This window comes from Drosophila obscura, unplaced genomic scaffold (assembly GCF_018151105.1).
Source record: "Drosophila obscura isolate BZ-5 IFL unplaced genomic scaffold, ASM1815110v1 contig_192, whole genome shotgun sequence".
Classification (NCBI taxonomy): Eukaryota; Metazoa; Arthropoda; class Insecta; order Diptera; family Drosophilidae; genus Drosophila; species Drosophila obscura.
In genome coordinates this window covers 454,453-471,176 of record NW_024542781.1, presented here as the reverse complement: position 1 = coordinate 471,176, position 16,724 = coordinate 454,453, and the positions used below count along the sequence as shown (strand labels likewise).

The 16,724-nt window shown below is 48.1% G+C and overlaps 4 protein-coding genes across 5 annotated transcripts; 1 reads left to right on the top strand and 3 right to left on the bottom strand.

Annotated features, from left to right (window-relative positions):
- Window positions 1-3,005: 3,005 nt before the first annotated feature.
- LOC111072992 lies at window positions 3,006-3,799 on the bottom strand. Its single transcript, XM_022365098.2, has 2 exons — window positions 3,510-3,799; window positions 3,006-3,437 (listed from the first exon to the last, which is right to left on the bottom strand). The coding sequence occupies exons 1-2, from the start codon at window positions 3,781-3,783 to the stop codon at window positions 3,043-3,045; spliced, it is 669 nt and encodes a 222-aa protein (XP_022220790.1). The 5' UTR covers window positions 3,784-3,799; the 3' UTR covers window positions 3,006-3,042.
- A 2,042-nt stretch (window positions 3,800-5,841) lies between these two features.
- Window positions 5,842-7,811, bottom strand: LOC111072985 (transcription initiation factor TFIID subunit 12). The gene is made up of 2 exons (XM_022365087.2): window positions 6,420-7,811; window positions 5,842-6,284 (listed from the first exon to the last, which is right to left on the bottom strand). Exons 1-2 carry the CDS (start codon window positions 7,237-7,239, stop codon window positions 5,911-5,913), a joined length of 1,194 nt encoding a protein of 397 aa, XP_022220779.2. The 5' UTR covers window positions 7,240-7,811; the 3' UTR covers window positions 5,842-5,910.
- Window positions 7,812-9,518: 1,707 nt separating this feature from the next.
- On the top strand, window positions 9,519-10,450 carry LOC111072983 (acanthoscurrin-1). Of its 2 annotated transcripts, XM_041593578.1 has the most exons (3): window positions 9,519-9,617; window positions 9,701-9,983; window positions 10,014-10,450. In XM_041593578.1, the coding sequence occupies exons 1-3, from the start codon at window positions 9,612-9,614 to the stop codon at window positions 10,226-10,228; spliced, it is 504 nt and encodes a 167-aa protein (XP_041449512.1). In that variant the 5' UTR covers window positions 9,519-9,611; the 3' UTR covers window positions 10,229-10,450. The 2 variants fall into 2 exon arrangements, with proteins under 2 accessions (XP_041449512.1, XP_022220776.2); XM_022365084.2 differs by having other exon boundaries at window positions 9,701-10,450.
- Window positions 10,451-12,320: 1,870 nt separating this feature from the next.
- LOC111072993 lies at window positions 12,321-15,203 on the bottom strand. The gene is made up of 2 exons (XM_022365099.2): window positions 14,488-15,203; window positions 12,321-12,796 (listed from the first exon to the last, which is right to left on the bottom strand). Exons 1-2 carry the CDS (start codon window positions 14,999-15,001, stop codon window positions 12,345-12,347), a joined length of 966 nt encoding a protein of 321 aa, XP_022220791.2. The 5' UTR covers window positions 15,002-15,203; the 3' UTR covers window positions 12,321-12,344.
- Between the last annotated feature and the right edge of the window lie 1,521 nt (window positions 15,204-16,724).

Here is a 16,724-nt window from a genome sequence, read left to right as displayed (position 1 = left end):
GACGCAGCCGCTAAGCGCGCCGCTGGGGTTCGCGGTTCGCAGTTCGCGTCATCGCTTTTGAGTGAAAGTTATGTAACTCCCATTGAGTTTTGCAATCTGCATTGTGCCGCTGTAGCCGCAAACCGGATTGCCGGGACCTCCGGCCAAGGCCTTATCGACGGCCAGCCGTCTGGTTTTACGAGTCCGAGTACCGATTACCCCCACCCAACTGTCAAATCAAACAAAGTTTCTAAATGCCAATCATAAACAATTTCTCTTTTCTACCCGTGGCTGTGGCTTGCTTTCTGCCTTTGAGAACTGTCAATTCTGATAACCTTTCCCATGTCTCATGCTCTGCTCCCCCATAATGCGTTCCTGACAGGGCTAGGCGTTCCGACTCACAGTGTAGGCATTCGATTCATTATTTATACAAAGTCAATTAGCTTCGTTTCTTTTTTGCGAGTCGCGATTTGTTGCTGGGCGTCGGACGTCGCTCAATTAGACGGCAACAAGTTGGCCTAAACGCCGACTGCCAATTGCCCCCACTTGCCACTTTCCTTGTCTCGCACCGTGTGGGTGTGGCGGGCTGGGGCTCTCTCGTGTACTGCTCTCTCGCGTACTGCTCCCAGAGCCATGTGCCCATGTGCGTTTACTTTTCGAATTAGCTTGACGCGTTTTGCAGTTGCCGGTTTCGGTGAGGTTTTTTTGGTCAGCCAGTGCCGCTGCCGCTGCCGTTCTACTGACCCATTTGAGTGTTTTTGTTGAATATCAACCAACAGAATTTTTGGCATTCCATCACACCGGGAGGAGTAGGAGGAGTAGGAGTAGGAGAAGGAAATATTCTCGTGCAGAGCTGAGACAGTTTTCGGAGAACTTGAATTTGATTAGGTTATGGGATCAAAATGCGCTTGGCTTGGTTCTTCTCGGAATAGGCAAAGCCTCAAAGGCATACTTTTCCATGCCAAAGCCTCATCTAAGCCCTAAAAAATATTTGGAAAAAACGCGCCAGTGTGAATATTGTATCTCTTGGTCATATATATTTTTGTTGCTGTCGGGTTAAACGCAAAAATGCCAACAGGTGAAATTGATTTTCTTTTCATTTGTGCAAATATGAAAAGTCAATATTGTGCGTAGTCGTTGTAGCAGGCAGTACGAGTATTTGTTGCCGCTGCCGTCATTGTCGGCTGGCTGGCTGGCTGGCTGGCTGAAAGTGCAGCTCCAATGTGGAGTGGAACGGTTTTTATGCATCGAGCAGGCATGTTTGCATATTTTTTTTTTTTTAGGGTCTGCAGGGTCTTTTCGGGCGTTAAAAATTCATAAACATTACCATGCACCCAACTCAACCCCAAAACAAATTCAATTCACTTTGCCACACTCTGGACAAATGGTAAGAGAGCAATTGCCATCATATTTTTCGTTTTGTCTGGGATCTTTGTGGCCCCGGCAAAATGATTAAGGGCGCCTGTGGGATCACTTTGAGCACAAGTCAGAGCCGGAGCTAGAGCCTGGGCCTAAGTATCATCGCTTTGTTTAACCCCATCCGCATGAACGCGAAAGAAAGTGAAATTGATGACACAAATGTTCAAACAACATGCTCGGGACGACATTGTGGCTGTGGCTGGGGCTGTGGCTGTGGCTGGGGCTGTGGCAGTGGTGTCGTCTATGCTAAATGGCCTGGTTAAGTAATCTCGTGAGAGTCGCAAACATTGCGCAGTCAGAGAATGTTGTTAATAGCCAGAGATGCGATGACAAAAGCCAACGCTCCGCAGCCGTCGCCCGCTCAAGCCTAATTGCCAAGCCAAGCCAAGTCTCGGCCCGGTCTCAGCTTCACTTTCAACGTCTCAACTTAGAAAGAAGTCGCCGCCGCTCACATAAAGATACGCCTTGTGGTTGCTGGCTGTCTTTTTCGGGGTTTTGTTGATCGATTTGTTAGATACGCGGCAAGCATGCGCATACCTGTCGCTTGTAGCTTTTGCCCCGCCCGTACCGCACCCCACACACCTGCAATTGTGTCTCTGCTGTTTATCCAATGGAATGGGCATGGGCATGGGCGCCCTAAAACTTTCACTTGCTGCGCGGAAATGTAGGCGCGATGTGCGTAGGCAGAGCGCTCAGACAATGAGCCAAATTACATTCATCCATCCGTGGATCCGTGCTGTCCTAGTTTGAGTAATTTTTATTTGTTTTTTATTCATTATTTTCGTTGCTTAAAATCTGTCAATTAGAGGACAATTATTGAATTTTATAATAAAAATTGAAGGTAATTTTCAATTTCAATTTTTATTTTAGTAATTACAAATAAAAGTTGTACAAAAATTTATTTCAAGAAAACTTGTCATAACAATTAAACCCGTGCCAGGATACCTTTTGAAAAAATATTGTAGCTGCTATTTTGCATACAGCGGGATCGCTGCTTCCGATTTCGATATTTTTAAACTCTTATTTGTGATATAAATAACATGCAATTTGGTTCGGCTATGTACAGATATGTACACCTACAAATGGATGTAAATGTGATCAAGGAAGGGAGAAGTTCAGCTCTTCAGTGTCTGTGCCACATCTACTTTCAATCTTCGGGCTAATACTACTCGTGTGTGTGTGTGATCGATCCGGAGGGCCCACCCAAGTCGCAGCTGCACCTGTAGCTGTCGCCGCTGCATGCTGATTGATTTGTGACAACCTGTTGGTTGACTTTTCTGGTCTTTACATAACCCTGGCCGTGCTGGCCGTGATGGCCGTGCTGTACGCTTGTCGGCTTTCATTGCAACACACGCACTTGCGGAAGTGTCGCCGACAGTGATGTCTTGGCCGTGGTCGCTGGTCGATCGAGGGCTGGCCTGTGCGCATGCGCAATAAACCGTTATATGCATAACGGCACCGCAGCAGTGCTGTTAATTTCAGCGCTCTGTGCACGACGGGGGGGGGCGAGTCATGTGCTAATTAATTGCTGATGAAGTCGGGAGTTACGTGGCCTTATATGTCTATTTGCTAACACTAGAAAGAGACCTCTCTAAATCGCACTCTCGCTCTCACTCTCCTCCGATTCTTGCGCAGCGAAGTGACCTATAAAAATGGCTTGTAAAAAGTTGGGCCATGCTCCTTGGTCACACCCAGGGGGATGTAGGGCGGCCGGATGGGCATCCAGCTGCTGTCGCTGGGCGAAAGGTCTGCGTGGGCCGACAGGCCGTGCAAGCCCTTGATGGCTGGGATCGATGAGTGAATGATCTCCAGGCGATCTCTTGCATGCCCCCCGCCGGATATGATCCACTTCAGGGCCAGCAGACCGGAGGTGACCAGCGCGATTTTTCCCATAACGAACGACGAGGTCGACAGCGCCGTCAGCCACTTCAAGACCAAGGGCAGCAGCACGATTTTGGCCAAAGCTGCGGCGGCCAGCACGGGATACAGCATTTTGGCCAGCTTCTTCTGCTGCTTCTTGTGCTGATGCTTGCCGCGACCTGTGGAGAGGCACGAGGACGCACTTGAGTAACTGGAAATGGAAATCTTTCGTGAGCACGTCCTCAACGAACCTTCGGCTATCCACGTATCCAGCATGTTGCCCATCTCCTCGGCACTCAGCTGGTCGTTGAGGAGCTTCTGCAGCTGCAGCTCGGCAATTTGCAGCCACTCACGTTGCACCCGATGGTGCTCCTCGGTGGCCGCTTCCTGCTCGGCGTCCTGCTCCACGGCCGCCACTATGGCACCGCCCAGCTGCACGGCAGGTGGCAGGTGGCTGTACGCCACGCCGAAGGACACCGCACTCAGGAAATGGAAAATTGCAACTGCGAGCGCAATGTTGAACATGTTTACACCGTTGCACGGCTCCTAGCCAACTGAGCAGAAGTGGGCGCCCACTGCAGCCGGTAATGCTTATGGTAATGGTAATGGGGCACTACTCTCGTTGTTGCACTCGGCTGCATTTAAGACTTTTATTCAGACTAGCAGTCGGTGGGCAGGTTCTTGTGGTGGCCGATTGTCGGTTTGTGGAGGGGCTACTTGTACCGCTATCACTTCTGGTTCTACTGCGGTTTCGCTGCTTTCGTTCTGCGCTCTCTCGAGGGGCTTCGATTCGGTCTTACTTGAGCGTGAACGGACACATTAAATTTTCCCTACTTTAATAAACGGCTTGCCGCTGTTATTGTTGCCCCCCCCCACCCACCATCAGCAGTTGCTTTGGTTGTATGCGCCACACTCGTCATGGGTCACTTGTCCCAACCATCAACAAGTTAAAACTCTTCATTTTCGTGGCAGGCAGGCAGTTTCCCTGTTGCGTTTCGGTTCACTTGCAAATGTTTTTCCATTTCTAAACTAAACGCGCTGCGAAAATCGTGGGGAAATGCTGTCACTCAGAACGATTTATTAATGCGAACGCATTTATTTTCCTGCGGTGATTTTGGTTTTCCTTTCGGCAATTTAGATGAATTGCGGGGTCCAAGTTATTTATGCTCGAAATAAGCAACATTTTATATATTTTTTAATTAAGTGCCAGGGCCACTCCGCTGCCAAAAATGTTTATGGTGTGGTGTGCTGGGGCTTCAAAAAGGTTCACATTGTTTAAAAATAAATGTGTCCAACCGAGTCGAAGGCCTAGTTGTTGGAACTCGTTAAAATCGTATTAATTTGAGTATTAAATGCTTTAATAAATTTTAAAAAGTAAATAAAAATACATTTACTACATATTCAAATTAGCTATGAAGCTATGATTTTATATTACATTTTCTGTTTTTTAAATTAACTTATTTGCTGGGAAAAAAGTTTTCCATTCTGCTATCATTCGCTTTGGTAATATATATTATTAATTGCCAATTAATTATTATTTTGAAGAGCTGACATGATGGAAGGGAACCCGATCCCGATGAAAAATCTATCAAAACTGCAATTATAATTTTCGCATTAACCTAAATAGCGCCGTGAATAAATATGGGCTACAAATTAAAGGTTTTCTCTGAATTTTCTCGTGTACACGGGTATGTAAATATCCGATTGAAACCATCTCCAGTGTTTGTGTGTGTGTGTGTGTATACCCGTAAATACGCTTAATTAAATTCCACAACAAAATATGCTGCCTGAAATTACATCAGGCGAATGCTATTGCAGGGCTAATGGAAATTAAATAACAACCAAAGTGAATTAGGATTTTTGGGCGAAAAAAGACCGCACCAGACGAGACAAATGAACTTATCTTGGCCCGAACGGAGACTCATGATACGCGTACGAATAAATGTAACTGTTACAATATATATGTAGTATTATATACTGCTTTACAGACGCTATACATATATATTCAAATGGTGTCCAAACACACATTCATATGCACACGCGTGCCACGGAACTAATCGTAGTGAACGTCAACGTCAACTTTAACGCTAACGCGTAACGCTCTTTGCTATCATCACTTTTGATGCCCAAACTTTGACTCTGGCTGTGGGTCTGGCTGTGGGTCTGGCTGTGGATGGGGCTTTGGCAGCTGCTCAACGTAATTTATAGCCAGTCGGGTGTCAGCACTACTTTTATTTGGCATCCGGTTGAAGGTATAACCACAGGCAGTGGGGTGTATATAGGTACTGGGGAATACCTTAAAACAAAGACTGTACTAGGTACGAAAGGATTTAATTTAAAGAGTGTTTCAGAGTGTTGACTTTAGCTGGATGAAAACAACAATAGCAATTGCCGATAGGACTTTTCCTGTTTATTTTTATCAGATATCATTTCTGGTATTTGCATTTCACTTGAGTCAGCGGAAGTTACTTCGGTAAATGCCTACGCACGTCTTATTTTTATAGCCCACAGCCAGACCAGACCAATGAATGTTCGAGCTTCGATTGAAGAGGATGGTGTGGCTAAAAGGGGGAGGGCTGCTGGATGCTGGCTGCTAACTAACCTTAATCAATAGCTAAATCTTTATTCGTACAAAACGGTGCCATCATCACATCAGATTTTCTTCAAGACGATTGCTTTGCTGCCATGGCCACCACCACCACCTGTGGTCTTCAGGCTCATTACGGCCGTAAAGAGAGCAAAGAAGAAGCCGGCCAGGCCCGTGGTGCCGACGAGTAGCGTGAGGCCGCCAATGAGAACGGGTATGAGGGTGAGGAACTTCAGTTTGTAGGCAATCAGCAGAGGCAGCAGCAGCTTTTGGATTTTCTTTTTCAACTTTTTCAGCTTGCGGCCCTCTGCGCCGTCCAATGCCAGACGATGATTGTAACGGCCTTGGACTGTAGCTCCATTCGCCTCTTTTGAAGTGAATATTTTGGCTGTTGATGTTACTGGTGGGGTGTTGGCCAATTTATTTGAACTTGTCCCATCTGCAAATTAAGGAACAGAAGCAGAAGCATTGGTTAAGTTAGTTAGTTAATTAAGCGCCGGTCAGTGCCAGACCGCATCCCTGAGGTGTTTAAGCACGCTTAATAGATAGGAAAATTCATTGGAAAATCACCCACCTGCTAGGAGCAGCTGCAGCTGCTCATTCTCCCCATTCGCCTCCTCCTCCTCGTCCAGTACGTCGCTGAGAAGAGCGCCCACAGAGTCGCAAAAGTTACGCACTTTCACCAGAGCTCTCTGGAAGGGCACCAAGTAGGCATTGATGCCCAGAGCAGCTGTCTTCTCAGTGTCTTTAATGCCACTGCTATCGGCATCGGCATCTTTCACATCATCGTTATTGGCAATGTGGGCAGAGTTAGTTAAAGTTGAGGCTGCCGCATGGCGCACATCCTGCTCGGCTTCCTCCTCCGTAACTGGCAGCTGACGTCGGACTTCGCCGCGGCGCATGGATTGGCTTATGGCCAGGACATAGCTGGCAGGATCGCTTAGAGTTGTCGCTGGCGCTGCCTGTGCCCGAACCTGTTTGTAATTTCCGCCCGCCGAAGGTGAAATGCTCCCCCTCGCACTCTCATTGTACCGATGATTGGCGTAGGCGTAGTAATTGACAGGAAGTCGTTGGTGCTGCTGCTGTTGCTGCTGTTGCTCCTGCTGTTGCTGCTGCTGTTGCTGTGGCAACAATCTGGGGGAACTCTCGCTTTCCGGCTGCACTGAGCTGGGTGCCGTTGCCTGCAGGATAAGCCAATTGTTGTGCTGTGTGAATGGCTGCCACGCATTCAGCTCCAATTGTAGTTGCCCCTTGCCTGCCGCAAGGATGCCGGAAGTGCCGCCATTAAAGCGATTGTTGTTGTTGCTGGCGCTGGCACTAGCGCTGCCTCTCGACGCCTTCATTGTTACGAGCAAATAAATGCCAAGCACAAGCACTGCCACACGATGCCACATTTCGGTGTGTTTTTTTTGTCTTTTGGGTCCTGCTGTCTCTCTTTTCGGTGTCGACGCAGCACTCAACACGCACTCCGCACGCCGCTTAGAATCGAACTGAGGGTCTCCGCTTTTCCAAATCTTTTTGCAGACCAAATTCTACAAGCCATTCGACATTTTATGGACGTTTTAGTTGAGTGATTTTACGGCCTTTCCCCCAAAAGTGGCTGTGACTGCCACTCTGTCGCGACGGTGGCTTTTGGCTTGTGGTCAAGCGGCCAGTTGATCATCCAGTTGATCCAAGCAGGGCTTTTACCACACACTAACTAACTCTCACACGTACTCTGTCAGGCGTAACTTGATTAAATTTAGAGAACTTGCCACTTGCCAATCGAGTACAGGGGGCTGGAGCGCGGGTGCGGGCCTGGCCAGTTGCAAGTTCACCGTTCGATGCTTCATGGAGTGTGCTGCTACACGTGCTGCTTGGCTTTGTCTATTGAAGCGTTGCCTAATTACGAAAACAATGCCTCACTTCTTTACTGATAATGGTACTCTGACTGGGCTTAATAGTTTCACTTTTCTGCATCGCTGCCCTGTTGCCCAGTTGCCCTGTCGCCCTGTTGCACGTTCAACGGCACGAGGCCAACTGACAGCCTTGCACCTGATGGCATTCTATATCTATCTACAGATACAAGTTCAGATGTCCACCCGAAGGCCGCATCCCATCGCTCAGCCCTGGGAAAGTGTGCCCAATGGGTAAATTCGTGTAATTTTGCCTCCGTGCGTGCTAATTGGCCTCTTGAACCAGCAGTACCACCTGTTCCCTGGGGCCAGCAGCACCTGCTGGAACGGACCACTTAAACTGTTGGTGCCACCACTTGTGTGTGTGTGTGTGTGTGTGTGTGTGTGTGTGTGCAACATCTCACTCCGTTGGGTACGCACATCAAGTGCCCAGCGTGCGTTTAATCTCTCTTAATGGGTGACGGGTCACGACAGCTCAGACTCCTAGTGGGGGGAGGTGCGGACACGTGCGGAAGCAACAACCGTACAAAAGGCCTGGCAAAAATATGTGTGTCTGTTGCACTTTGCATGCTCGCATCTGTCTGTCCAAAACATACTCTTGGGCGCCATGTTGCTGCTTTATAAACCACTAAAAAAACGTAGAAAACTTTTCAGCATTTCCATGAGCATTCAACGTTCAGTGTAGCCTACACTTAGGCATGAAAATGAACAACAATGAATTGGTATGTGCAGTATTTATGACCCGGAATATTGTGTTTGCTTACTGAGGAATGTCTCGAGAGATTTCACACATACCAATGCGTTAGGTGCTTATATTTCCAGCTAAAAACCGAATATTTAATTTAAATATGGATGCATGTGTTTCTTTTTACTATGCCATTTTTTTCCGAGTGCATGTCTTGGATTGTATTGAGGCAGGGACACGCGTAGGCGCATTGGATTCGCTAGAAGTGCAGTTCAGCCCAAGAAGACTTATGGATGCTGAAAGCATAGCTTGTTCGTATTTCTTTTGGCTTTGTTTTTCTATTAGAAGACGATGGATGGAGGTAGCTTACCACGATAATGGAATTCTGTTCGAGGGCATTGATAATGGCACACTCGAGCGGCAGCTCTGCCCAATTGAAATTGCTTTTGCTCCATGGCCATTAACAGCTTGATATGATTGATTGTGTCTAAAGAAGAGTCATCATAATAGAAGCTCAAACATGCACTTAAGTCCGTAGTTCAGTTGGCTTTGTGTGTTGCCAATTCAAAGATCACAAAGATTGGTCCAGCACACAGCATGCATGAATCAAGCTAGCTTAAGTCAATTTAATCATTTAATTTTTTATTACCTAACATTTGCATGCTGCTGGCTGCTTTTGTTGCTGGGCTGCTGATTTGATGAGCTAACAACTCGGACTAGCCGCGCTCTCCAGTCTGGCTCTCTAGCCTTGCAGTTTTTGTTTTTTTTTTTTGCCCTGTGGAGCGACTTTTAGTTGCTTCTCCACTACCAAATTATGCTGTCTCATTGCCTGCGCATCGGGGATTGGCTCTGTGCGGTATAAAACTAGTTCAGAAATCAGAACTCTTCCTACGCCCCGACATAATGGAAATCATAAATTAAATTTTCGGACAGCACCCGGGACCGGGCCAAGCAGACACCTCCAGGGCGCTGCAGTGGTTCTGTCTCCATTACCAAGAGCCACTTGAGTGACTCAAAGGCCTTGGCTTTGTCGGCGGAGCGTGTGCGACATTTAATCGCTCACCGAAACACCTTTATTGTGGTTGCTGGTTGGTCGAGCGGCTTTGAACGACTATTAAACCGAAAAGCGTTTGGCATTTGGCATTAGTTCTACTTGCGCTTTGTGTGCGTTCGTTCGTTGTCTACAATGAAAGTGAGTGAGCGATGACCGGAAGGAGGCGGCGCTCCCAGAGGATATACCCAAAAACTAACCAAAATACGTTTCGTCCTGCACAGTTCTTTGTATGTGTCTTGGCCCTAGCCGCCACTCTGGCAACCACAAACGCAGGACTGCTGGAACTGCTGAAGGGAGGCGGAGGCAGTGGCGGTGGCTATGGCGGTGGATACGGCGGTGGATCTGGGGGAGGATACGGTGGTGGTGGCGGCGGCGGTAATGTCCAGATAGTCAAAGTGATCAACACCATTGATGGCGGCCACGGAGGAGGCTATGGCGGCGGTGGCTATAGCTCCGGCGGAGGCTATGGCGGTGGTGGCTATAGCTCCGGAGGAGGCTATGGCGGTGGCTATAGCTCTGGCGGAAGCTATGGAGGCGGCTATGGCGGCGGCTATGGAGGCGGCTATGGAGGCGGTCATGGCGGCTCTCGCGTGGATGTCTACAAGGTCATCACAACCACTCATAGCGCTGGTGGTGGAGGATATGGTGGAGGATATGGGGGAGGATATGGTGGTAGCTACGGCGGTAGTTACGGCGGTAGCTACGGCGGCGGGCACGGCAGTCAGTCCGGATGGTGGAAGAAGAAGTGAGCACCCACTGCTTTCGTTTGCCAATTCTCCGAGTTGCGTTCCGTTCCATTTAGCTATAGTCCAGATATAAACCCGTTTACCTGTACCTGCATGAAATCTTCCATGAAGCGTCTGTTTATTCGAATTCATCCCCAAATTAGCGAAACTAGTTTCCGATTGGATCTTTAGACTGCGCGACGTCTGACCAATAAAAGCAAAAGTCAATAAATACGACAAAAATAATTTAAACAAATGCGTCTACTTTTCTTTGACCTTGTCAATTTTAGTGGATATTATTTAGTCATTAATTTGTGAGGGCCCTTCTTGTAACATTCTAATCAGATTTACATTAATTAATTACTGTTAATTGTGTGCTTTAGTGAGGGTCTAAACTGCTTGAGATGATGAGAAGAATATCCACTGAAATTCAGGTTTCCCCTACCTTCCATTAATGGCGACAATAAATTCAAACTGCAATTAAAGCACCACTTTTTATATATAATGCAAATACAAGTCAAATTGAAGGCCGCATATGGAATTAAGGTTGATTTTATTATATGTTTAGTGTGTGCTTTTTTATCCTGGAATTTATAGAAATTTTATTTGTGCTTTCTTTCAGTCGAAGGCCATGCCTGAAGACAAATACTCGCATGTGTATTCAAGGAGTTTGTCTTCTCATCAGGTTTATTTTTAATCTACGCTAAAATAACTAAATTTTGCTCAACATATGACGCCAGGAGCCACAGGAGCAGCAAGCCTGGATTCGACTAATTGGATGATGATTCATTTGGCTCAATCCAATGCTGGCTCCGTTGCCTTGCAATCAGCTCTCCAATATGTAGGTTGTGCTCAGACATTTGCCCAATTGTGATTAAGTCCAGGGGGAGAATACTTGTACTTACTTCTTGTTGCCGCTGAAAGCTGAGGCAAAGTTTTCTCCTTGACTTGGGCTTGGGTCTTCATGTCGTGCAAATGTTTACACAGTTGAACTTTGGTCCGTCTTGTATCTGGGAAATCTCTGGCAGACAGCAAGAAGAGAGCCATAAACGTGGGCCATAAGGCTAACAAAATTGGGACAAATACCCAGGGACACTCGCACTTTGTGGAGTGGAGTTTATGGATGTCGGTTATGTGTATGTACATGTTTAATAGGGCAAACTAGAGCAACGGAACAACGAAAGTAGTATGCCGGAAGTAGACAGGACTGGCACTTTACCTTTAAGCAGAGCCAACCTTTAAGTGTGCGGGCCATGGCATAATTTTGAATGAAAATCATTTACTAATTGTGTGTGTTTATATATTTTTTTCAACTTTTATGTTTCTTACAAACTTTGCTGCTTACATGCGATTTACACTTATGCGCTACGAAATAAATAAGTTAAATAAATAAATTATTACACTTAGACACGACATACAGCTAGAGACAAGCTAAGATTAATGTGTGTGTGCGCGCTGGCAGAATGAGATGATGGAGATGTACGGTATGTAGCTGGAAGTAGAGTTGACTGCGCAGAGGCGGAAGTACGAGAAGTAATTGAAAAGTGCAGTTAGCAGTGAGAAATATATATAGAGAGAGAGAGAGAGAGCCACAGAAAGAGTGCATAGTACAGAGGCAGAGGCAGAGTTCAGAGCTCTGGGCAGATGGTTAACAGTAAATTCAAATGCTGAGAAGGGGAAAACGGTGGCAGAGCAGATCAGATCAGAGCGGAACAGAGCAGAGCAGAGTAGAGAGCAGAGAAGAGTGCACTACATATAGTGGCATTACCAACAAAACATAATCGATTTAAAGCGAATACTAATCATTAGAATGAACTGCATGCGGCCACAGTGGGAACGCACGTTCTAGATACATTTCAGGCGCTGTATCCATAGGTGCCACTGGGCGGAGAGTTAACCGTTGCAAGCGCATCATCAATGTCTTCTTGTCTTCTTGTCTGCCCGAGTGCAAGTGCAAAAAGAGAGTTATTTATATATATATATACGATTACGATTACGATTATGTGTGTATGTATATATGTAGTATCTACGCGTAATTACAATCCGTGTGCCTTGGCGCCCGTCTGCTTGTAATTTATCCACAAGATAAATGCAGCTATTCCCTAGAAGCCCCCTAGATTGTGTTCACATGACCGTCGTCCTATGACTTGGTCACCTGTGCAGCCGCCGCCGATTTCGGATGCAGCGGCTGCAGCTGCTGCTGCTGCTGCTGCTGCTGCTGATGGTATAGCTGTGGATGCGCCAATTTCTCTTTGTGGGCACGGTACGCCATTTCCTGGGCCTCGTTTAGGGAGCGCCTGTCCCAGCCACCGCCTCCGCCTCCACCTCCACCGCCGCCCGATGACCAGCCACCGCCCCCGCCGCCTCCGCCGCCACCCGATGACCAGCCGGAGCTGCCGCCGCCCGACGATTTGCCCGACATGAGCTTCTTGAGGCCAATGATACCCGCCAGCAGCAGGGCAATCTTCGAGACGATCAGCGCCTTGCCAGCCAGTATGTATAGGGCGCCCATGGCAATGGGGATCATGCCCATCATTTTCATAGCCATGCCCATCATCATCATGCCCATCATTTTCTTCATTTTGCCGCGACCTGCGAAGAGAGAGAGAGAAGAAACGTATTTGGTCTTTAATAATTTTCCTTTTCCTACTACGGCCTCAGATCTCCGACTACGTCTGCGGTACAGCCTCGACTCTGACTCCTACTCCTACTCTGACTCCGACTCCTACTCCTACTGCGGCAGAAACTCCCAAGATGGTGAAAGTGCCAGCAGCAGCTCAATTACCAAAGGCTGTGTGAGAATATTTTCCCAGCTACTTGCTGGAGTTTGGGGTAGCTGTGGCACTGCGGCACTGCGGCAGCGTGTGTGGCTTTCATTTTTTGCTGCAGTCATTAGGGACACTCCGTCCGATTTCACCTGCATGTAGGGGGAAAATTGCATTGCATTTGGAGGGGGGGCAATGAGACGGCCGAAAGTGTCCGTGCTAATGTGGCCCAACAAATGGATGAGCTGGATGTGGCGCTGCCGCTGTCATAACCAGCTCTCGGCAGGTTGGCCAAAAATGGTCTTGCCATTTGGGAAAGTGTTGGCCAACTGGCAGTCGGCCGCGTATCGATTAAAAGATATTGATCAATGATTTGAAAGTAAGAGAAAAATGCATGTGGCGTGAAAGTAAGTTCACTTTTCATTGCAATGGATAAATCTTGATGTGGATGCAACATGCTGCATGCAGCAAGCAGCAAGCAGCAACCAGCTCTAAGTGCTCGTGTCAAATTTGTAATTGATTCAAGAGCCAAACCGCTGAACTGGCAGCTTTAAATAAAAATAAAAATGGAAATGCCGCCATGCCAATGGCAATGGAAAATAAAGATTTGGCCTGGTCGAGGAGTCGTGTTTTACATGGCCCGCAGAGAAACGTGGTCGGGTTGGCCACTTTCATTCCATTTGACATGGTCATGACATCCAAGCGTGGCTTAGTTTTTGCTCATCGTTTTCCCTACCCTGCCACCCTAGAAGGGCATGGCATAGCTAATGTTGCTTCAGTTTTGGTATAGCACAAAGAAAGTAGAGAAATAATTAAATGGAAAAATCTGTAACATTTGTGGGGTAGCCAAGGCAATATCTGTATCTGATGGTAGCTTACAAGAGCATTGAGTATTCGTTATGTTCTGCCAAACTTTCCTCGCAAGTCATGTTTATTTTATGTCGCTTTTTTTTTTTGGACAACACGAAATTCTGGCCTGACATTTTTGTCATCGCTGTCGGTACTGCTACTCTGTCTGTCTGTCTGTCTGGCCCGATGTCGTTGCTTAGGTTTTCTGGGTCATTCCTCAGTTGCCGAACGGGTTTTCTCGTGTGTGCGTTATAAAAGAGGGAAAATAGAAACAATTGCGCATTTTCCCAGCAGCAACTCACCCTCTTAACATACAATACAATACAATGGCAGGCCAATGTACAGGCTAGGCTTGATAAGCAAGGAAGTGGGCCATTCAGCGGTTGCAGACGATGCAGTTGCCAATGTCATTGGCAAAGATATACTTTAAAATCATTATCATGGGGCGCTCGGCTCTAATAACCGCCTCCCGGGGAGCCAGCAATTACTGAAGCCAGAGCGAGCGCCAGCGCCAGTGTTACAGTCCACAGCCACAGGCAGAGTCAGAGCCAGAGTCAAATTATGTCACTGTTACGCGCAATGCATACTGGGGTATTAGCGGTAACAGTAATTAGACCGCCCACTGAAAGTGATGCCCATGCGGATGGGGCTGTGCCGCCTTCGTCTTACCTTCCTCGAGACCACGTCCAATCTCATCGGATGTCAGCTTGGGGAAGCTGACCTGCAGCGAATGGCCATTGAAGAAGTAGCTGAGGCGCTCGGTGAGCATGTTCGTCAGCTTGGCGTCGCGTTCACTGCCCGAACGTGGCAGCGAGGATTCCAGCAGCTCGTTCTCACTGGTGGCAGCGGCGGCGGCGGCGGCGGGATGTGGGGCCGCCGACTCCAGGCGCACCAGCTTGATGCCGTCGGCCACGTTTATGGCATCGATGGGGGCAAGGCGATCAATGAAGGAGATGGCCTTCTTCTTGAGGCATGGCACGAATCCGGCCTCGGCACGGGTGCACTCATCGTAAACGCGCAGCAAGGTGCGTGCCCCGGCACTCTGTGTGGCGCCACTGCCACCGCTGGCGGCTGACAAATTGCTTATCTGCTCGGTGCCCGCCTCGCATCTGCTGGCGAGGCACAGGCACAGGCAGAGGGTGAGCAGGCTCAGCGGATGCAGATGCCGTTGCTTGAATGTCATTCTGTTCACTTCACTTCTCTTCTCGTCTCGCACACTTCACTACCAACACGACACGCGGCACACGACGCGACAGACAGCTGCTTGGTTAATCCTTGGAGCTAGCTCGGGGGCTTGATAGTCGGAGGAGTCAGTCACTGGAAGCTGCAGCTCTGCTGGTAGCTGTTGGCCAGGAGCTCTCAAGTCTGGTCTTGCACTGGCTGCTAGTTCAAATCAAACTGATGCCCAGCCTTGGCGCGCTTTATTCTTTTATAGACCTTTCTTTCTTTCGCCCCAGCCCCAGTGCCAGTGCCAGTCGCAGCTACAGCCGCTCCAAAGCGTCGCACTGTGCCGCCGACTTAATCACAGTTTGGATTTTCTTCTTCGTACTCGTTGCCGGCTTCGTGGCCGCTCTTCGTGGCTGAGCTGCAGCTCGTGCTTGGCTACCAATTTCCACTGCTGGGAATATGGGTTCGCTGGCTTAATGATCATTGCCGCAGTCTCTTCAATGAACCAGAGCCCAATAGCCAGGCAGACTGGAAACAAGAAAGACGAATGCGAAGGCGAAGTCCAACAGCATTTCCAACGAGTTTCGACGAGTTTTTCCAGCCAGCCCGCCATCGCATCGCTTTCGATGTTTATGGCCAAATATATTAGTTGCATTAGTGGTTTTTGGTTGGAGTTCACTTTTTTGTTGTTGTTGAGTTTTGGCCATCAGGCACTGCCATTGCTGATCCCGCCGCTGCTGCTGCCGTTGGCATTGCCGTTGCCGTTGACACTTTAATTTCAATTTGGCATTCAGCAATTTTCGCCATTCGATTTTGGCCATAAAGAAAGTCATTGTCAGCTACTACACATTTGCAAATGGCCATTTCCTTTTTTTATTATGCAAATGCCCCGGGCAGAGAGGGTGTTAATGGCCCTCCGCTACGGGTGGCCAATACTATCTAGGCCCCGTGACGATGATATGCAATGGAGCCAGGGCAGAGGGTCAGGGGCCAGGCAAATGACTTGCCGTCATTTGCAGTGTACGAGTAGGGAAATTGCCGATGCTGCCGATGTTGCCGCTGCTGCTGCTGCATGAGATGGCAATAGTATCTGGCCTTGTATCTAGTACCTGGGACTATCATCTATCAGATATTTAGAACGTGCGGCATTTACACACATGGCTCTCACTGCAAGCGGAAAGAAAGCTGTGGTTTATCGCTGGGCTGCTGCTGCTGCTGCAAAAACAAAACGTTTCACCAAAAAGTTCAACAGAAAAAGAAAAGCGTGGAAAATGCATTTTGCTTAATTCTGAATGAAGCTTTTACTTGTCCAAAACCTGCCAGTGGATCAGTTTATGTGGCACGTTTTGGCAGGCCACCTAAAAAAGGGATATGAGCCCGCTGCCATGCCCCGGGCTCAGGGCCAATTTTCCAACTAATAAACAGGAAAATTAATGCCCAGCCGGCAGCATAGATTTGCGACTAATGGGCGAGGCGGCTACTGGATGGCTGCCCTGCCTGTGGCATGCCACAGCATCACACTTTAAATCTCGGCACTTTGGCAAAGTATCTTTTTCACTGCTGCCTGCTGCTTTCTCGGCTACTTATTTAGATATCTTCGATTGCCGCCTTTTTCACGCCACTTTCACTGCCCAGCGGGGACAGCGTCGACCCCGGGCACGGTCAGTGGCACGGGGCATGTACCTAAATAAAGCATAAAGCACTTGGGTTCGGTTTCGTTGAGGTGGCAAGAAGTATTT